Source organism: Thunnus maccoyii, chromosome 14 (genome assembly GCF_910596095.1).
Source record: "Thunnus maccoyii chromosome 14, fThuMac1.1, whole genome shotgun sequence".
NCBI classification, from domain to species: domain Eukaryota; kingdom Metazoa; phylum Chordata; class Actinopteri; order Scombriformes; family Scombridae; genus Thunnus; species Thunnus maccoyii.
The window spans coordinates 22,618,154-22,639,775 of record NC_056546.1 but is presented as its reverse complement, the minus strand read 5'-3'; the positions used below and the strand labels follow the sequence as shown (position 1 = coordinate 22,639,775).

The following is a 21,622-nucleotide window of genomic DNA, read 5'->3' as shown; positions in this document are numbered from 1 at the left end:
AATTATTTTAGTCATAGGATGTGGTCTTACTATTGATATTTCTTATTTTAAAATCAGAATTCACCAAGAATCAGGACTTTTTTCTTGTTGGCTCTGGTGCAGGAACATGTGCAAGGGGACACTTGATTGTCCTGAAACTCAACAATTTGCAACATTCAGCATCCAGTCACTATACACAGCAGGCAGCAGGCATCCCGGCCTCATGTGGTGTAGCTCTGCAGCCCAGCAGTGTTCTGTGAGGTACAGTAGCTTTAATGAGTAGATTGAAAAGTAGAAGTTATGTACATTGTAGATCCTGAGTGCAAGTCGAGAGACATATCTGTGCTCTAAAAAAAAGTCTTTTGATATAAATGAGGTTGTCTCTGGTGTGTGGGTTCAGAAAAATCACAAATAACGAGTCTAAGAAGAACTAACACACAAACAAGAAAAAAGAATGCGAAATCCAAAAGAGACAAAGTGATGCAAGAAAAGCACCTTTAAGAGTAAGGAATTTATGTGGCAGAGAAAAGCAGGAATGAAAAACTATGTGACAGAGACTGTCATGTGTCAGTAGGCCTCTAATGAGAAAATGTTTTCCTGGGCTTCTTTTCATCGTAAAGCATGTACATCATTTTAAAAATTTAACAGGTGTAGCGCTCAAAGACCCGTGCAAATATTTACTCCCGTGGTCCAGATGTTTTACACAGGAGAGCTGTTGGCTGGCGAGCTGTTTGGTAATTGCTATTCTCAGTATGTACAAAAAAAAACGCTGATGATTTCAGCTTCAGTGTGCTTCCAGCCCATCTGCTGTGGCCTGGAATGGCTGCAGCCCCAACTGACCGGTATCACAATAAGGTGACACACAGGCATTACCTGCTCTTGCTGACAGACTGTGACAGTGGCCATTATCAGCTCCCCTAGCACTGTCTGAATAGCCGGTCCAGGTTATTATCTGGTGGAGTATTTGGCTTTTGGCTGAAGGGAAAAAGGAATTTCAGACAACAGAAAAGCTGAGGGAAAAGACACACGGTTTTACACTTTCAATAGATCTGTAGCCAAGAGAGAAATTGTCACAGTGAAAGCTACATGAGGCATGCAGTTGGTCTCATTTTCTCTACAGTATTTACACATTTACCTGCCTTTACTAGGAAATAGCTTGAATATGGAGCATTTAACAAACTCTCACAAGTCCATTTTAAGTTTTCTGGTGAGAAATATTCAGTGCTGTGCTGTTTCACAGGTAGAGAGAAGAAAATAAAGGATATAAATAGAGAATTATGCTGTTTTTACTTGGTATAAGAACAAAATATGTAACTTTTTCTGATAATGGAAAATGTAGCCACAAATGATAATTAAAGGATTATGGTAAATGATAAAACTGACTCAGTATTGTTACACAGTATTATCTAGCTAAGGTTTGCTAGCATTAGTTAACATTAGTCACCATAAGCGACTGGTCATACCTGCATCCTGTATCCTGTACCTGTGTTTTGTAAGCTGTAGCAACAAAATCAATGAACGTATTAAATTGAGAAAGGATGCATCTTATTGCTTATGATTCAATTGTTTGAATACGTTATTTCACATTTAAAAAGTTACCTAGTCTCGCTTTAATGCTTTACCTTTTGTTAGCGAACCTCTCTTTGATATTTTCTCCATCTCGATCATTGATTCAAGCTGAGAGCAGGAACTTCTTTGAGCTACAGAGAGAAAACAAGCCAGTTATTGTGCTGCACATTTTTCCCTGCATCTAACTGGAGGCTAGTTTTATCAGCTTTCTATTAAGCAGTCTTACTAGGTGTAGACCTGGATCAAAGATAAGACCACTTTATCAACTGCTTTTATCTCTTCAAACTACTTTTGACAGGAACTCCACAGGAATGCAAACACAATACTCAGGCCTGCTTTCTTTTTCCCTCCGCAGAGAAAACAAGCTGCATATTTTGCTGTTTGTTTAGCAAATGTCGACTTCTTTTCTTTTTTTGCCTTTAAGATGCTTCAGACGTTTTTCTCACCTACTGTCTAAAACTGGAATTTCAACAGCGCCATTATCTGATCTGCATCCCGGTGGATTTCTCCTTTGACCTCTCTGTTTCAGAATGGCAGTGTTTTTTTTTTTTTTTTTTTAAACCACATGTAATCTGATTATTATACTGCCTTTACTCATAGATTTAAAGTACTTCCATAATACTAAACGTGTTCATCCACTGATATGAATAGCCATCATGTGCATTTAGGAAAATAAGAGCATTTGAAGTCAAATTTACAAAAGAATAAAACATTTCTTTGGTATTGCAGAGTCTTTGGTAAATAACAATGAGCGTCATACAGGATTACTATTCATGACTTGCCACTCTTCCATGTTTGCTGGTGACCACAACAATCGCAAATGTTCCATTTCCCCTGATTGCTGATGACATCAATTCAAAACCAAAATAGTGTGACAAGAAATGATTTTGAGGGCTTTATATTACAGGTGCTTAAATTGCTTCTGCCTCTGGCTATTTCCTGGTAATGAGTATAAATGAATTGAAAAATGTAGATGGACCTGAACCGCCAGTGGAGAAATTGATTCCACAGTGGATGACATCTCCATGCTAAAAACAGAGATGGAGTAATAGAGGCTGAGGCGAGAGGGAGTCGGAGGGGTGGTGGTGGGTGGGGGGGTTGATGACGCCCGCTCCGCCCTCCATGACCCTGCTGTGCAGTTGCTGGATAGTCTTTGGATTATGGAATGACTGAGCACTCGTCCCTTGATCCCTACTTCCTGCTATGCCCCGCTGCTTTCAGGTAAAATTCGTACTCATCCTTTTGCCTCGGTCCAATTCAGCTTTTTCAAAATATGCCATTTTTAAATGAGAATTATCAATATTCATATAGGTCATGTGGATATAAATGGCTGCTTGATTAATTACCCTTTACTCAGACGTATTGCTGATGTTTGTGTTTTATGTTTTCATCTACTTGCTTATGCATGAGTCAGACGTGCAGGATTCTAAAGTGCAGATTCTAGTCGGTGGGACACCCTGAATTATGCTGTGTTAATCAAAATAAGTAATGTTCCATTATGTGTCGCCAGTGTGGACTGAGAGGAGAGCCACTTCAGATGTCCATGCTGCAATATCACACAAGTTACACCAAATTGGATATATTCCCATGAACTATTTACCTCTTTACATTTGTTGTCAGCGAGCAGTCAGTTTTCAACCCCGTCTGCTGAGATTTGTCTGGCCTTAATCTGACTCCACATTAATTTTGACAGGCTACTCACATAAATGCTGCATGATTATTATCATTCAAATATTTAACGTCTTTACTTATTAAAGGTGACCACAAGCTTAACCAGATTGTCTCGTCTCCCAGACACTCAGGAGAAATTTGAGTGAAACAAACAAGATGAGAATTATTAGCATTGGCATGGATATTAGTAATGATAAAATATCAGCACAGAAAGCAACACGTTTGTCTCATTTTTTAAAAAACATGATGCAGTGGCTCAGCATGGCTCCATTTTTAGTGATATTTTTCAATATCCACACAGTGGTAGTGCTTAACTGTTGCCTCATAGCAAGAAGTCTGTCAGTGTAATTGTGAGTGGTTGTTAGACAGGCTCCCTCTCTGGGGTGTAAGTTTGCGCCTAGCAACCCTGCAGAGGATAAGACGGTATAGACAATGGATGGATGGATGGATGGAGACACATCTTAGCGTGGATTATGCAGCTTCAATCACTTACCAAATTACAAAATCACAGATTACAAATGATTAGATCTGCCATTACAATGTAGTTTTTGTCTGTTCACATTTATGGGCAGTAAAATCATCATATAGCAAGTTGTGGGAACAAGTGTGAGAAGTCATCAACTATCAGCTCACCAGATGAAAATGTGTAAATGTTCATGTAAAATGTTTTGATGTGTTGCTATAGGATATACATTTAGGATTTGTAAGTGTGGCCAAAACATTTTAGAACTTGACTGGCTTAATAACTTAATAGAATAACAATATTAGATTTAATACTAGGGCTGGAATAACTGCTATAGATACAGATATGTATACTTTTGACTATAGAAGAGCAATGTGTTATTTATGAGGTGAATGCATCATTAATGGACTACTTCTGAGAACATTCTCATACCACTCTGTGATTTGCCAAACATAAGACACAATTTGTTTTTGCTATGCTCAGTTAATTACTTGATCACATGCATGTTAAAACAAAAGATAGTTTTTGTGGTAAATAACAAATGTTTGTTGTGTGAATTCTCTAAACTAATGAGGTGATCACACATGCAAGCTGAAGCAGAGAATCAGTGCATGCCCAAAAATATTTTCTCAGTATCTCGATTTAATGAGAAAACGTTCTCATTAAAACAACATATTTTCTCGTTATAACAAGAAAATGTATTTCCTTATGACAAAATTCATTATAATGATAAAGTTTTCTTATGTGACAAACATGAGCTTGATTCTTTCTCCAATAGAGACACAGAGTGTCTGCATGCTGATAACAACCCATCTAGTTCAGTCTGGTGTGAAACAAACGCGTGAAATTTATATGAATTACCATTAAATCCACCTTCTAGATGTGAACTGTGAAGGTGTATACAGTGTAACCATGGTAACAGGCATGCGCACCAGCATGTAAGTTACATGGATTCTCTCCAATCAGTGACAAAGTGAAAAGCAGTTAAAACAGTGCTTGGCTGTGCTTTTGTCAGTCCTTTAACTTTAGCAGTTTCTCATTAACAGTGAGTGAAATGTAGTGAGCACACAGTTATTATCCCCTGGAATATTATAATAAAACCTGTTTCTACCTGTCTGTCATTTTTCATAAGATGAGATCCAGCTGCAATTAATATCATAATTTTTCTGCAAGCTCTTGAGCAAATAAAGAGTAGCAATGTTCTGCATAATTTTCATACTATAATAAATTATGTTTCTTATGAGAAAAATTATCTTGTTATAATAAGAAAGTTTCTCTCCTTCAAATGAGAAAGTTTTCTCATTATAACAAGGTACGTTTTTATTATAATGAGAAAGTTTCCTTATTAAAACAAGACATTTTCTTGATAGAAATTGAGCAATTTTTTTTGTCATGGTGGCAGCAATACCGTGCTGTAAATGTGAGACTTTTATTGTATGGATACTTTAGGTGTTGATCCCTGCATCTATAATTTGTAGCCAATACTTTAAAGTGAATGAATCAAATTTGTCCTGCCACACCTCCATGCTAACAAGTACATCACCATGTATTTTTACATGGAGCCTTTCTTTGATTGATTTTACTAAAACATGACACCAGGGTTTTCTGTCCATGTTGTATATCTACTGTATTTGTTAACTGCTTATTTCTGAGCATTCAACAATGACAGCATCCATAAGTGTGTGACATAAAACCTCATTGGAGGTGTAACTTGTTGAGCCCTGAAGGAAAATGTCCCTCCAAGTCATATTTTTCTTACTTTAAATAAACTGTGCTTACCACAAATCACATAAAGGTGTCAAGCAGACAAGTAGTGGTTTCACAAAATGGTTTCTGACAAGAATTATTACTGTAAGAATTATTTTAATCTTTGACATCAACTGTCCAAAAGAACAGGACCAACAAAGGACCCCATTGTGTAAATACTATGATGTCCTGATTGTGGATAATCTCATGAAGGCAGTGTATAATTTCCTCTGATGGCGGTTAAACAACTGTGGGGAGGTCTCTGGCGAACAATGGATCTTAATTCGAAGAACTGAATGATTTGAGCTTGTTGAACCGAACGTGAGCTGGTTATGATGAAGGTGGCGGGGAGGAGGAGGAGGAGGAGGAGGCAGGGCTCTGAGCTGCAATTTACTTATCTCGCTTTTGCAAAAATGTAAAAAAAACAAAACCCAAGAGATGTGAGTGGATATGTAAAGTCACAATGAGTTTAGTGTTTAATTGAGCAAAATAAAACATTATTACAGTATATACAGCACTTTTAATGGCTCGGTTCCCTCATCCAACACTTAGAGAATTAGCAGATGGTGAGGAGGTGCTAAAAGCCACTCTGAAGTTATGTGATTTACGCTTAATGCACATTTGCACTTGGCAAGAAGAGTTCTTCAGAGCAGAGGTGGGCCCATTATAGATCATACATAACAAGAAGGCCTCTCTGATGTTTTTGACTCGAAAAATTTGATCACTCCTACCTCACTCCAGGGATCATGAAGATGTTAGTTTTCATACAACGCTGGTGCCACATGAATTGAAGTTGCTCTGTAATTCATAAAATAAATGCTAAGCAGATGTCACACTGTACATATTTTATGAAACACCTGAAAGTATCTCGCTGTAGATTGTAAAGCAAATGTATAAGTAAAACACCAACTTTAATCTAAAGCATACAGAGCCTCAAAGCTATTTCAGCCTCTGCTGTGCAGCTCTGTGCAGAGAAACAAAAGCTGTGAATAAATCTATTCAGTGCTCCTCCTGTCCGCCTGTGCAGTAAACACATACCTCTCCACACTCTCCATCTAAGAGCCAAGATGGAGGCAGAGAAGAGGGCTTTTCACGCTGACTTTCCTCCCAACAACTCAGTCACTGAAAACAATATGTGAAAACTGGGGAGTCCAGCCAGACAAAGAGCCGCCATCTTCCACGCAGGGCGGGAGGATCCTTCCCTTCAGGCCATTTGATGTAACAAAAAAGCCCTTCAAAGTGTCAGTGAGGGGAGCGGTGTCCTGGGGAGACTTGGATTGAGGACACGCTCAGACGCTTCTATTTCTGGATGAAATACTGTAGTTGAAGCAAACTCAAATATCTCATGAAGGTTTTTTTTTTTTCTTCTTCTTCAATGAAATGAGACCAAAATGAGGTTCTTTTTGGAGCTGGAGGGATCATGAAAAAAGGAAATGGTTTCTGTATTAACTGCAGGGCAGACTAGCCTGTGCTCCCCTTCGGCATCATTTTGAGCATTAGAAACTCACAAATGTAGGGCAGACCTCCTTTACAATTCCACCCTCCCTCCCTTCTGCATCTTTTGGGCTCAAACAAGGTGTTCAAATAGTGCTCTGATGACTGGTTTTTTCTTGTGTATCTCCTCCGCCTCTCCTCCTTATAAAGCAGGACTACACGCCTCTTGCAAAACTCAGACACAATAGCTGAAACAATAGCACCCATCTCTCTCAAAAAAAATAGCTTTAGCAGAAAGTGTGTTAGTGAATAAGTCTTCTAATTCTCTTGTCAGTCATTGTATATAGTTTAAACACACCTCATCAAAGCAGGTTTCTCCTAACAGACTATCTGGTTTTTCTCCTTTTGTTCCATGTGTATCTATCTCATTTTCCTTTATCTAGCCAGCACCAAATGCTTCTGGCATGATACAATGGAGATTGTGATGGGTGGTCGAAATTGCTGCATTGGCCCAGCTTCCATCTCATTTTCAATTCATTTAAATATGAGCGCACTGGTAATGTTTATGGGCGCCTCAGAGTGCGGGTGCCTTTGGGTGGCGTCCCTCTGCCTCTCACAGGACTGTGAGTACTGACTGACCCAAATACATTGTTTTGAGTAGCGGTGGCACATTTTCACTGAGAAAAGTGATTCATGCATCTTGAATAACTCTTTGCCAAATTAAATGTTTTACTTCTGTGTCTCAACTGGGACAGTGCTGGTGTTTGCTGAATCTTTTGATCCAAAGGAAAACATTTTGGAATTTTGCAGTCAAAAGGTGCATCAATGCAGGTTTTTTTGTATCTTGTTGACCGTAATATATCTGCATGGATCTCTAAGGTTGTTAATTAACATCATTAACTCAGTGGTTACCTGGCCGGCAGCTGAGACCTGCTGATTCTAGCTGCTGGAGTCGTTTGGAATCTCACTCTCGAGCCTCCACTCCATTTTGGAACAAACTCCCCTCTCCTCCTCCTCCTATTCCCTCACTCCGTCCTCCCTCGCTGGAATTACACAACACAAATTTCTGGCTTTCCGAAAACTCACTGACTACTCTGTTTTGGAACCAAATCTCCCTGCCCATTGGAATTTCAAAGCACTCCCAATCTCTGCCTCCTCCCCCCACCGTCCTGCGTCTTCTCCTCCTGCTTAACGATGGAGGATGGTGCTACAGTACAAGCCAGCGAGCACATTTCATTCTCAAGCCAAAAAGGCACATAAAAGAGAAATATTTCTACAATATTTTGCATGGTGATATATTATCTCCTTGCTGTCTTTCTATTGCATTTCTGCCCTATTTAGCTATCTTTTTTTTTCTTTTCTGAAAATATGACTTTTGCTATCAATAATCACAGGCTAGAGACTGCAGTCGATGTTGATGACCATCACAGATAACCTAATATTGGCCTCTTTAAATTAAATTGGTTGACCCATTAATCATTTCACCTGTTAAAGCCAGAAGCAGGGTGGAGTGTTATCAGGAAGATGGAGGTTCATCTCCAAACAGTTAATCCTCTCCTGTAGGTGGTGTGAAGTCAGCTCAGCCTCAGAGATGATGCATGAAACATTTTACATATTCCAATTAGGTTGGTTGTTCTCATCTGATATTAGTTATGGTGGATCAGAAACAAACTAGAAGTCTGCTAATCACATATCTACTGTATTTATAATTCATCAAACCAGTGTTTCCTATGAGCTGCACAGTTCTGACCTCTCACTAAGCCTGGCTCTCTAAATAGTTGTTGCCAAGCTTGTCAAGCTTTCAATTCTCGCACGGCATGTGCTGATTACAATGATAACAGTGGCAGATTTAACACTTGAATTCTCAGACAGAGGTATAAAAATGCCCGCTCCTCTTTTCAAGCCAACAACTGTCAATCTAGCATTTAGGCTGAAATGACTGTTGTTGGTTCTTGTATTGCAGTGTAGATCTAACCCTAGTATTAGAAGCATAATATAAAAACAGATGAAAAAAGGTTCTTACATAACCCTCTTTGACTGCTAGCTTATTTCCACACGAGAAAAAGCTTTCAGGATGAGGACTAACCAGTGTTTTTGGCATAACGCTGTCTCGGGTAACGCTGGCTGGGAATGCTGGAGTGTAAACTTCCCCAAATGAGCTGCACAGTGGGGAAATACACAGTGGATGAACTAGTAGTAATGTAACATGTAAGCCTATAACTAATATAGTTAGTTAATGCTGTGCTCCTTAACTTTTGAAGTAACGATCGATTACTACTGTAGGCAGTAAAATAGTTAGCCAGACATGCTATTGATTACAGCTTATGTTAGGGCAGACAAACACACTGTTTAATTCACTTCCCCTCCAAACTCTTTACATGCACAGTATCTCTCTTACTACAGCCCCTTACACACCACTTCGACATAGCTTGACAGACCTGCCGTGCCTAGTTACTGTACGGTTGCTAAGCTGTGATTGGACAGTCGCTGTCTAGAGGCAGGGTTTAGCAAACAGTCATTTAACTTGAAAACGAAGGTCTACAGATTTCTGTATCTCCGATCAGTCAGAGTTGATTTACGACCTTGCTAATGTTCCTCATCTACCCCAGCTCATTACTACCATGCATAGATTTTACAATACATGTACAATGTTAAAAGCTATAATGATTATAAAACAAACCCATCCTCCACACACTGGGTGATTAATGGGTACTGTCAGTCATGGTGCAACATTAATGCAGCCATTTACCAAGTGCCGCGTCTTGGAAAAACTCTGGAGACAGGATAGCACACACTGCTAACATGTTTTGCTCCCCAGTAAGCTGAGTTATTGTCAAGCAGTTACATATCAGAAATATGCTGTATTCTTGTCAGCCAGACTTGTTTTGACAGCTTAAGTTCTGGCACTACACGAAAGTAGCGGATATACCTGCCACATGATTGTTGATAATACTTTCATAACAATAGCAGCGTGCAAGATAAAGTTTCCCCAGTGGACTCAAAGTTTATCTCATCAAGTTTAACCTCTCTACGCTCAACAAACAAAGAAATAAGCAAATTCAGAAGCGCACACACACATTTCTGCCTCATTAAGCAAACTAAGCAGTAGTCTTCGGGAGTTAAGGTGAACAGGGGCTGTGCAGTATCTGGCATTTATAAACTACCTCCCTAAATTAGCCAGGTCCCCTGTGAGGAGAGTTGGGAAACATGCCACTGGAAAATTTACATGTGGATCAAGGCACAACCCGGCTCAGTGCTTTCAAAGCGGAAGCAACACATAGCCTGAACATTCTGTGAAGACAACATTATCTTAGCCTCTTGTCCACCGTCACCCTCAGAATAAACATAATGATGCAAGCGGGCGGTCATCGTTTGCCTGCATGAAACTGATGTTTTTAGTTTTGTGAATCTCACTTCTTAAAGTTCCTGATATTTATTTTAAGTCCAGCAGATTTTTTTTTTTAGCTACTGGGCTTGTACTAACGGTAATCACCTCAGACCTCATGCATAAAAAAATGACGTTTACCCAACATGACTATGCAGCAACGAGAAAAGAAAACATAAGTAATAGTGCTGTGTGCGTAATTACTCTGTTGCTCCATTAAGGCTCAAACAAAATGACCTTGGCAAAGAGGCAAAGCAGTAGAAGTTTTTTTTTAATCTTCCCTTTTAGTTATGATTGTGGACGGTTTAATTAATGCTATGCATTTCTGTGTACACACGAACATTCTCAAGGGAGCATGCAAATATTTTTTTTATGGGTAAATGGCCACATCACAGTTGCTCTGTATTCAATTAATCAGACTGAGGAAACCGCACACAGGGGCCTGCATAAACAGAAAATTCATCAATGATTTCAAGTCTAATAAGGCTGCAGACAAATCACTGTCCTACACTGAGCCTATTAGAGCACACCTCCAGTTGCTTCCAGTGTGTTGTTTGTCTTTATGATAATACGGTGACTTTTCCTTTCACAGCTCCATGTTTCATTTACTGGCAAAAAAGAAGATTCATGGAGAAACTGAAAGGGAACTTGTAACCTCATTCATTTCATTGAAAGAGTCACAGTCATTAATACTGGCAGAGAACCTCCGCTGTTTTTATTTTCAGTTTCTTACAATCTGTTCTGATCTTTTAGTCACTCAACAGAGTCCATCAAAATTTATTCCACGGATGAGTGGTGTAGACAGGTTAACAAAAAGCCTTTTAAGAGAATGTGCTGCTTAATTAGCTCATCAAAATATAGCATCCCAGTGCTACACTAACTCCACTGCCGCTATCATCTCAGTATTTACTGTAAATAAAGGGAAATTGCCAGTGGGAGAATCCAACTGCACATATTAATGTGAAAGTTTCAAAAGAAGCACCTGCAATATTCATAAAGTCATATGAATTCCTGTTTTTTCCAAAGATTGTATCAACGTTTAAGAGGCAATAAACATTTTCTGGCATTTATCTACCTGCATATGTAGTAGCTTTGTGCAGAGGAGTATTCAGAGCCAACATCTCAACAATCACCTCATCGGGTGTAGAAATTCCTGCCGTTTTAAAACTCACTTTCTCACCTGTTTTCGACTCAAACCTCCCTTCCCATCTGGATTTCAAAACCCTCTCACCCCCTTCCCACCTCCCCCACCCCCCCCGCCTCCTAACCCTTCTTGCATTTTCAGCTGCTCAGCGGTGGATCGTGTTGCTATGAGTCACTGAGTGGCAGCGCTAAACAGTTTGCTCTAAAGACAAAATATTTCAAAGCATCATTACAACAACAGTATATTTTGAATGCTGACATCTTCTCACTTGAGGATTTTTTGTTGGACCTCTCCTCTAATTAGCTTGCTTACTTGTCTTTATTGTGATAATGTGAGGATGTGATTATGATTATTTGTGTCGACTACGTGCCAACACAAGCTTTGTCATTAGCAGGGCTGGATAAATACTTAATGCGGCTGTCACAGATGGCAGTAGATTTTGTTTTCACTAAATACTTAAATTTTACGCCCCAGAGGAAACACCTACATGACTCCTACTTGTAAAAGAAAGTCCCAGGCCGCTATATTTCCTTTTTAATAAAGAGTGTTCTCTGACTGCTGATACACACAGTGAAGCGATTGAACTTTTTCACTGAACCTCACATCAATCCGCGTCATGTCTCTTTAATTATTGATGTCAAGTGAATCTACCTCTTTTTTCTTTGAGAGTCTTTGTGCTGGACAGACCGCGGTGGGAAATATTATTTACATGTGTTTCATCTTGCATGTCCAAAGCTGTGTGTTTCAGACTAAAAGGTATTATGAGCCAGGAGAGATGATGCATTGTAGTGCCCCCCCTCCCCCCCCCACCTGTTCTCACACTGGGGGAGGCTTATATAAAAACAAATCTGCGCTCGTGAGCAGTAATCATAAGCTCTGTCGCTCGCTGTGTTTTCTGTGTAAGGTAGCATTTGGAGAGACATAAGAACCGCCTCGTTACATTATATAACAACAGTAGCTTGAACTTTTGAGTTTCGTTGCTTTCACGTGGATGTGTTAAATGTTTTTGCAAATAATTCTCAGCGTTTGTCTCTGTGTGGAACGCTAAAGCGGAGGTTTAGGTTTGTCATATGCATAAATGTATATTAAAAAGTCTCTCAGTTGATTTCCCGTGATTGTCGAAATAATGTGGCAATCACTCTCTTCCTCTCTGTTGCACATCCCACCCACATGGGACTCTGAACAAGATCAATCAAATTCAAATACAGTTAGATGCAGATCTGCTTTGTAGTCATCAGCCCTCTGTAAAAACAGTCTACTCTCCTTTGTCTCAGATGTGAGCTGATGTCATGCCAAACCAGCCAGCATATACGCGTCTTTACCAACAGTTAAACATCATAGCTACAGGGGCTGAAATGACCTGCACCTCCTCCAGCATCAATGTCTGGTGGGCGGAGGACAGTCCATCCCCTCCCCCTCTGATCTAATAGCCCTATGGGGAACAGCTTAGCCCGTCCGCTTCATGTTTCCCATTTGGTATGTTAGAACCCTGATGGGGATGTGTAAGGATGGGAAGCCTTAACGCCCCCCATTTGATTTCCTGCAGGTAATCGATGGCAGACTCAGGGTTACAGCTAATGTGATTTATGTGTCCTATTTCCACTGTTATGCTTCATGTACAAATTGTCTTTGGTGATGTAAATTCCCCCAATCTTTTCACAACTTGCTGACACTGAATCCCAGCTGCCAAACCCAAGCAATTAATCCATGTTTGTGTCCAGCTGCTTTTTTTTTTTTTTTTTTTTTTTACCCCTCCCTCCATCCCTCCCTCCCATTAACAACACCTGCAAATCATGACATGTTGAATGTTGTGACACTGAAACTTGATTCCTTGCTCTCTCCCTGCTCGTCCAATGATGACAAACGCGGAGACTAACGTTTCCCCCCATGTTTCGTTTTGAAACACTGTGACAAATCTCATGATAATTTTAATTGGCAGGTATTTCTGTTTGGATTTTACGTGGCATATCACAGCGAAATTAATCATGCTCCTCTCTTGACTCTTAAGTAAATCATCTGCAGTCTAAACACAAAGGAAATCAAATCAGCCTATTCATTCACTGATGCATACCCTCATAATTATGCCACTACCTGCAGCACTTAGGTGCACATTAATATCTCCTCTCAATCTCACTCTGGGGAACATTGATGCAATAAACATGGATTTTGTTAGAAAAGCATGTGTGTGTGTGTGTGTTCTAAATTTGCACAGTACACAAGAAGTCCTGTTTTATGTCATCATACGTGCATGCTGTGTTTGTTATAGACAGACAGCCCTCATCTGATTTCTTGCAAAAATAAAAAGATTGCTGTTGACAGTAAAGCAGAAAATAGAAACAGGAAAGGAAGAATAAGCTACTGATTGAACGAGCAATTGCAATCAGCCAAAAAGAGAAACTGCGCTTGAAAGCACAATTTTCTTACTATGATGGAAAAGTGCATTTTGTGTTTTTTTTTTTGACTCCCTCTACAATGTTTAGAAAACATATTTCATGCGTTATTTAAGCTGAGTTCAAGGTGCAGCTTGCAGTGTTGAGATCCTCCCATGATATCTTCCCTGACAAGATGAGAAAACATGTTTCTCAAGCTGCTGCACTTGGTTGTCAAGGGAACATTCTGAACCATTTTCCTTACAACTAAAAGCCAGGAGGAGAACGTCACAGCGTAGCCACTCCATGGATTCCTTACTTCAAACCTGCTGATTGTTTTCTATAGATGCTTTATTTCATAGAGAATGTGGCTGGTGTTTTATCGTCTCCTATCTGTTGTGTGTTAGCCTGCCTGGAGCTGAACAGTGATGATGCAGTGTCCCTGTCCGGGAGCCAAGGACAGTAGAAGGCAGAGCCTGATGGACGTAGGAGAGAGGGCAGAAGGGGACAGACAAGACTCCTTGATGTACTTTTGTTGTCAGATAGCTCATAAATCATGAAATATAGCACCGTGTTGATATGACAGCATAATTACATTAATCAGGACTGAGAACTTTGACACCTAACTGTAAAAAACATAAACCTGTGCATAAATCAGCTCCCATCTAAAAGAGACAACACCCTTAAGAGACAGTGATGTGATTTCCTCTACGCTCATGAATTATAAACACAGACTGAAGGTAGACAAAAGGGGAAATGCTGAGCATGTATAAATCAAGATATTCAGCAGATGTGATTCAAAGTCCAAACCCAAGTTAAACTGCCCTTTTTAATGGAGAGGTTAACGTAGTCTCGGACTCCTTTGTATATCACAAAAGGCATGTAAATGAAGATCTAAAATATAGATTAGCGGACGAGCTGTGGGAGGAATAACAAATGTGGATTATAGAGGTGCCGTATCAATCTTCCATACTGATTTTAGGGGAGTGAAACTATTAAAATCGCAGGGCTGTTCCCTTGTGGAACAGACAAGCCAGCCACTCATTTACATTTACAACCCAGGAGTTTAGCTGATGCTGTTACCCAGAGTGACTTTGAACAAACGTGTGAGCAGGTAGCAGTTCACTGTCTGGCTCAAGGACACGTGGCTGTTAATGGGCTCTGTTGCCTGTCACCGGGATCAGACCTGTGACCTTTCATTACGCAACGATTTTTCTTACCACCAGGCCGCCTTCGCTAACAATCTGTTAAATGTATTGCAGTAACATTTCAGCAGCAGTTGGCGTCGAATTGAAACCATGTGCCATGTGTTTCATAACGGCAAGATGTGAAGAAATATTGTGGAAGGAATCCCAACTTTACAATTTGCAAAGGAGGATATAATTCATCACCACACTTGTCGTGGCTCAATTACAGTCAATAAAACCGGAGGAAACAGTCAATAAGAAAGCAGCTTTGTAAAAGGCAAACGGTTGTTTCGCTTGACTTCATCTCTCAAACATGAACCCTTCATATGCTTCCATGATAAAGGCATGATGATGGAAGTCATAAACAGCCATGATGGCAGCTGTCAGCTGATCTGCAGCTGCTAAATCTGTAGCCACATCCATTCATGACTGCAAAACTTCAAATCTGCGTGACTGATTGCAATTATGTTTAGTTGTCATTACGCAGTTGGATGGAAAGCGCAGCCACACTGCATAGTAAAATCAATACTTTTGACTCTTCAATAAGTGCAATTCATGAAGTGAGCAGTGAATGGCTTCATACAGTAATGAAAGCAATTTGGTTCCTCTGAGGAAAGATTATCACTAATTGGCCCAGCTGGATAAACAGAGCTAGTGGTGTTAGCACACGATATGGCCGTGCAAACACACCAACCATGTTTTCTTACCTTCATACATTTTTGCATGAGTATTACCTTCCAGTCCAGGCATTAATACATCTCAGTGGATAAAAATGTTCCCTTGACATTTAGTCCCACCTCGCACATCTCCTACTCTCTTTTTTTTTCTCCTCTCATTATGTCACTCGGCCTCCTCGTCTCCCTTTTTCTTTTTTTTTTTCTTTTCTCAATTGCTCTCCCCACATCTGTACCTCCCCATCTCCCTTTACCCCTCATCTCTTTTGGTCTCTGGCCCCATCTCAGTCTCCTGATTCACTGCTCTGTCAGTAGATCAATAGAAAGGCTCTCTGTCAGGAGGAGCCACTGCACGCCTCACCCCTCCCTCCCTCCCTAACCCGCCCCCCCCATGTCTCCCCAGACTGCAGACACACAGCCTGCTGGGAAGATGGCTTTCTACATCCCATACTGGAGAGCACCCCCCCCCCCCCCCTCCTTTTTTCTCCACTCTGGATCACTTTTCATCTCTGCACCTCCAACCCGATGGAGAGAAAATGCACGGTGCCTTAATGGGCTTCTGATAGAGGAAGGAAACCAGGGCTTTTTTTTTTTTTTCTGGGAGCCAAAAAAGAAACAGCCTGAGAAAACAGGATATCAGCACTAGACACAATGTGAAAAGAAGAGAGGGAGAGTTAAAAAAAATATATCTGGGTGAGAGAGAGAAGTTGTGCATTCAGCTAAGCTGCAAAAGGCTGGCTCGTCTTCCCTCCCCCTGCCTTTCTCCACCCCCTGGAAAAGTGTTCTGTCTCTCCCTCTCTCTCTCTCTCTCTCTCTCTCTCTCTACCTCTTTCTCTCTCCCCTTCTCTGCAGCTGTGGTCTGCTGAGCGTCACCTCCACACAGCAAGTGCCTTTACTTGAGCAGAAGAGGGAGAAGGAAGAGGAGGGTAGCTGCGAGAGAGAAGGAAGGAAAGAAAAAAAAAAATCCCAGGAGTGTTTCTGAACACACCAGAGGAGCATCTCTGACTTTGTAGAGAGGGCTGAAAAGTACACAGAGACAGACGGGCAAAGGCGGGCGGCGTTGGAGTATCACAGCGCTGGCGGTGCTGGCAGAGCATGCTGAGTGAAGACAGGGGAATCCACTGGCGCTGTTGGTCCTGTTGTCCCTGGCAAAAAAGCAGCTTGAGCAGGAGAGAGAAAACGGCGCAGCATCCAGGATCTCGCCAGGGGGGCAGCATTTTATAGCGACAACGAAGCGTGGAGACAGCTGAAACCTGCGCGCACACACACTCGCAGGAAAACACACATGTACACAGCTGAGTGGGGAAGGACACACTCGCTGCATTTTAAAAGATTCACCACAACCCCTTTTCCACTTCTGAAGCACAAAAACTTACAGGCTGGGACACAGGAAAACACAAATGTTAGATTTTTTTGTCCATGGATGCTGGATGATGGAGAGGAAAACTTCTGGAGAGGAAATTCTCTTTTAAGCAGGACTTACTGCAGAGATTTTTCCCACTAAGAATAACTTTCTTTTTTTTGAAGTTGGGGTTTTAAAGCCTCTGTAAGCACAACACAAAATAACCTCTATTCTTAGTCGCAGAAATTGAGAGCGGTCTTTGTGACCATTAAGATGCCTCCTCCTGATTCAGTCTGAGCAGTAAGTGGATTATGACGGCAATATTTTGGGATTGCTCTTTCGCTTGAGAAAAAAAAAGAAAGAAATCCATGACTGGTGGATTTACGTCTGTCAGAAAAGGAGAGGATCCTGTGCTTTCTCCTCTTTCTTCTCCTGTGGATTACAGATGGGCTTTGTGATCTCCCAGTGCAGTCTCATGGATGATCGCTCGCTGCCAGTCATTAGGATAAAGTACAAAGAGGGACACAAGTGAGTATTCAGCAGGATTTTTATCTCTGAAGCTGAAGCTTGTATGCAAACAAGGATGTCGAAAGTGAATCTGTAATGAGAACACATTGCTGCAGCTTTTTTCTCTGTTAACAGAAATTGTTACTTGACTCATTGATTAACTGACTGTTGTGCATTTAATGAATGATTCTCAGGGTGGACACATGTTGAGATTTATTCATTTTCACAATAGTGGACCTGTTTGTTTACAGACCATTTGCCAATGAACATAATTTACTAAATGAGGGGTACTGTCTACCCGGCAGGTGGCTTGGGCACAAGCGGAGATTGATTGAAGTGATCTGTGTGAATCCTATTAATGCATCCTGGATTCCGGCCAAGGCAGAAGCAATGGAGGGGAACACCGCTGTCTAGCAGCACTATCTGATCTGCCTCCTCACTGGATGAACTGAGGACCCTCTGCACTCCCTCTTCAACAACACTCCTCCTCCTCCTCTCGCCCAGGCAAGGATGGTACCCCCACCTCCCACCAACAAGCCCCACGTGTGCCTGTCCACCATCCTGATCATGAGCAGCATGGCTCTGATTGATGCCTACCTGGTGGAGCAGAACCACGGCCCCCGTAAGATAGGCATCTGCATCATGGTGATGGTGGGAGACATCTGCTTTCTAATTGTATTGCGTTATGTGGCAGTGTGGGTGGGCGCAGAGGTGCGAACAGCCAAGCGAGGCTACGCCATGATCCTCTGGTTCCTTTACATCTTTGTGCTGGAGATCAAGGTCTACTTTGTGTATCAAAATTACAAGGCGGACAGGAAGAGCCTGGACGCTCTCGCCAGGAAGGCGCTAACGTTGCTGCTCTCCATTTGCATCCCAGTGCTGTTTGTGGTGCTGGTGGCCATCGACCACATGGAGTACGTCCGCGCCTTCAAGAAGCGTGAGGAGATCCGTAACCGTCTCTTCTGGGTGGTGGTGGACTTGCTGGACATACTGGACATCCAAGCCAACCTGTGGGAGCCCCAGAAGAAGGGACTACCTCTCTGGGCTGAAGGCCTGATGTTCTTCTACTGCTACATCCTGCTGCTCGTTCTGCCCTGCGTGTCCTTGAGCGAAATCAGCATGCAGGGCATTAACATCGTGCCCCACAAGATGCTCCTGTACCCCATCCTCAGCCTGGTGACCATCAACATCATCACCCTGTTCATCCGCGGGGGGAACATGATTCTGTACAGGGACGCCAGGGTCTCCGGGATCCTGATAGGAAAGAACATCCTAGCCATCATCCTAAAGACCTGCAGCTTTGTGCAGTACAGGAGACAGTTGCAGAATGCTCCCCCTGCCTTTGGGGTCGAGCTGCAGAAAAACTCGGTGGCCCACGCTCGCCCTGCCCCCACCCCTCCCCAAGTGGTGGTCATGCAGGATCAGACGCCCCTCCCCGAGGTGACAACGTGTGAGCACACATGACAGAATGGTGAGGCGAATCCTGGAGATGTCAATATGGATATATATGACCCTCAGGACACTGGAAGGGCACAATGTTCCACACCTTTTAGGGCATGTGAACTCTCATGTGAACACACAGGAGATCATGATCTCCATTGATGCTTAATGGCACATAAGACATTGCAGACACTTAGTGAGGATAGAGCAGTGCTGTGTCCAAAGCTGTAATGGTGCAAAATACAGTATCACTTTGTGACTTTGTTAAAGCATCTCCTTCTCCCAGTGAATTCAGTTAACTGTGTATTTTTTCTAATTGTACTAAAGAAAAAAAAGCAACTACTGCAAGATTAGAGGATATATTTTTGAATTGTGCGTGTTACATTCTAATCTTAAACTTAAGGGTCTGTGTGCTGTGGTGTGTATTTCTGTCGCTCGAATGTTCTTAGTAGTGGAGGGCTTTAACACGTCAAAGTCAGAAGGAGCAACCAATGAGAGAATCAGAGTAACGAGATGAAAATAACCGTTAAAGCTTTCTCTTGAACGAAGTGTGTTTTTATATGTGATTCTTTGATAAAGTATTGTGTACAAGATAAAGGTGTTCCTGCTCTTTCACTGGCTTCTGTAAAAAATGGGTTTTCATGAAATCACTTAAAAGTTATTGGACCAATTGAGTATATTTCACGTTTTAATTAAAATTCAGCAAATGTTCTTTAATTAACCTGGGCTACAAAAGAAAATAGACAATGATTTTTTCCCCCCTGTTCAATCTACAATTAGAGACTACTTAATTGCTGAAGTGGTGCCTTTGCAATGTCATTCATTTTGAGTGTGATCATTACAACCCTGCCTGGTTGTTTTGAGGGTGATTAACAAGGACGGGAACAACATCTCTGCAGTTATGAGCAGTGTTTGATCACTGCAAAGGGTGAATGTGGTGCAGTAGCCATAGGATAGAGTACACAGCCAAGGGGTAACTCTGCAGATGGATAAATGATTCCCACATAAGCAAACCTGTTTAATATCCTCCTCAGGCACTCAGTGACTATCTGTTCTTGTGCTTAGTGGCAACAGCAGATCTTAGTAAGCACTGTCATTTTGTTCCTCACACAAAAGACCGAAATGGGTACTTTGGTCTAGGGATGTGAATCCTAACAACAGCCAAGAAACATCATATCTTATAAGATGACAAATCTTTTTTGCCTCCAGAAATCTTTTTTTTTCTTCATCACCACCAGTTGAGTCAGATTTTCTTTTTTTTTTTTTGCTTTTCAGTAACAGAGACATTTTAATGTTTTCTTTTAAAAAATGAGATCAAAAGCAGAAGATAAGCTGCAGAGAAAGATGTCAGCTTGAAGTCAAATCTTTCCTGGGCGGCCCATTGCTAACACAGCCAGGGAGGCAAAGATGAACTGAGCAGTAAGGTCAGATGGTGAAATATGACGCAGTGCAAAATAGCAAATAATATTGTTGTAGGTGCCACAGTAAAAAATGAACTACATTCGTAAAATAGGTTCCTTCTGTTGTACTCCGGTTACTTTCCTTTGCCTAATCTCTCTCTCACCAGTGACTGCTTGCATAATTTAAAGCAGGACTGGCTGTCCGTGTTTGTTAAAACCCTGAGAGTGCAGAAACTGGTCTAACATTTTCATCTGAACAAGGCACAGCAAGAGGAAGGTGGCTACTTTCTGTGGCACAAATCAGGCTATCACATTAAGACTGCAGCAGCCAGCATTATTTGTAGGTGTACTTGGCTGCTGAAGTTAAAACATCAGCTATTTAGACGCTGTAATATACTATTGGATTGTATTGTTTTTATAGAACTGGAGTAATGAAAGGAAAACATTCATCCTTTAGAGCTATATTGAATGTGCTAAATGATAAATTGAGTTAGTCTGATGAACAATGGGGAAATGCTGCTACTGAAATGGGTCATATTGCAGCTTTAATTGTGTGCGTGACAATGAAAAATTTAATTGAAAAACAATGTAATTCTTGTGTATTCTACCTTAATGGTACACGTTTAAGATGATATTCATCATTGTATGAACTGACTTTAGACTTTATAATCTTGATTAAATCTTAATAATACAAATAACACAACAGGTTAATTGTCGGAAGCCTTTCAGACATCCCATAAGGCAGTTCTCTCTCTTAAGTTAATGAAGGATTTGATTTGTTGGAGCTGTTGTTAAACACTGTGGATCAGATCATGTCTTCTATAATTGCTATTCAATTAGCAGCACCTGGTTTATTTAAGGAACATGACTGTTGCAGTACAATTATATGCACAGATTCCTATTCAGGGTAAAAAAAAAAAAGAAGCTCAATCCATCCCAGCATGCAGTAAATGAGGGACAGGGAAACACCATGTGCAGGCCAGCAGTCTGCCGCAGAGCTAACAAGCAGTCTGACACAGTCATGTTCATATTTTTGGGCATTTTAAAGTCTGCAGTTCATGTGACCTGCATTTATTTCAACAGTGGGAGGAAAAAAAGAGCACGAGGAGAACATTGCTGATGGATTCAAATGTGGGTCCTTCTCACCGTGATGTGACAACTGAACCACTTTGCAACTCTGCAATGCAAATGCGCTACAGTTGAGTCACACAAAACCAGATGGCTGGAGAAGCAATAATGAGCTCATTTTGGCACCATCCAAAAGCCTTTGTTCACTGTACAGTGTGTAAATTCTTTAGTCTGCAAAATTAAA

The 21,622-nt window shown here is 41.2% G+C and overlaps 1 protein-coding gene across 2 annotated transcripts in view; it reads left to right on the top strand.

Moving 5' to 3' along the window:
• LOC121912265 (transmembrane protein 121) overlaps nucleotides 1-19,535 on the top strand; it is a 51,582-nt gene extending 32,047 nt beyond the window's left edge. The window contains exons 2-3 of one of the 2 annotated variants that reach the window (XM_042434447.1): nucleotides 17,409-17,491; nucleotides 17,776-19,535. In XM_042434447.1, coding sequence (XP_042290381.1) covers nucleotides 17,981-18,934 — 954 coding nt within the window. In that variant the 5' untranslated portion in view covers nucleotides 17,409-17,491; nucleotides 17,776-17,980 and the 3' untranslated portion in view covers nucleotides 18,935-19,535. Of the gene's footprint in view, nucleotides 1-16,107; nucleotides 17,492-17,775 lie in introns of those variants that run through there. The other variant, XM_042434446.1, reaches the window with a different exon arrangement.
• Nucleotides 19,536-21,622: the final 2,087 nt, after the last annotated feature.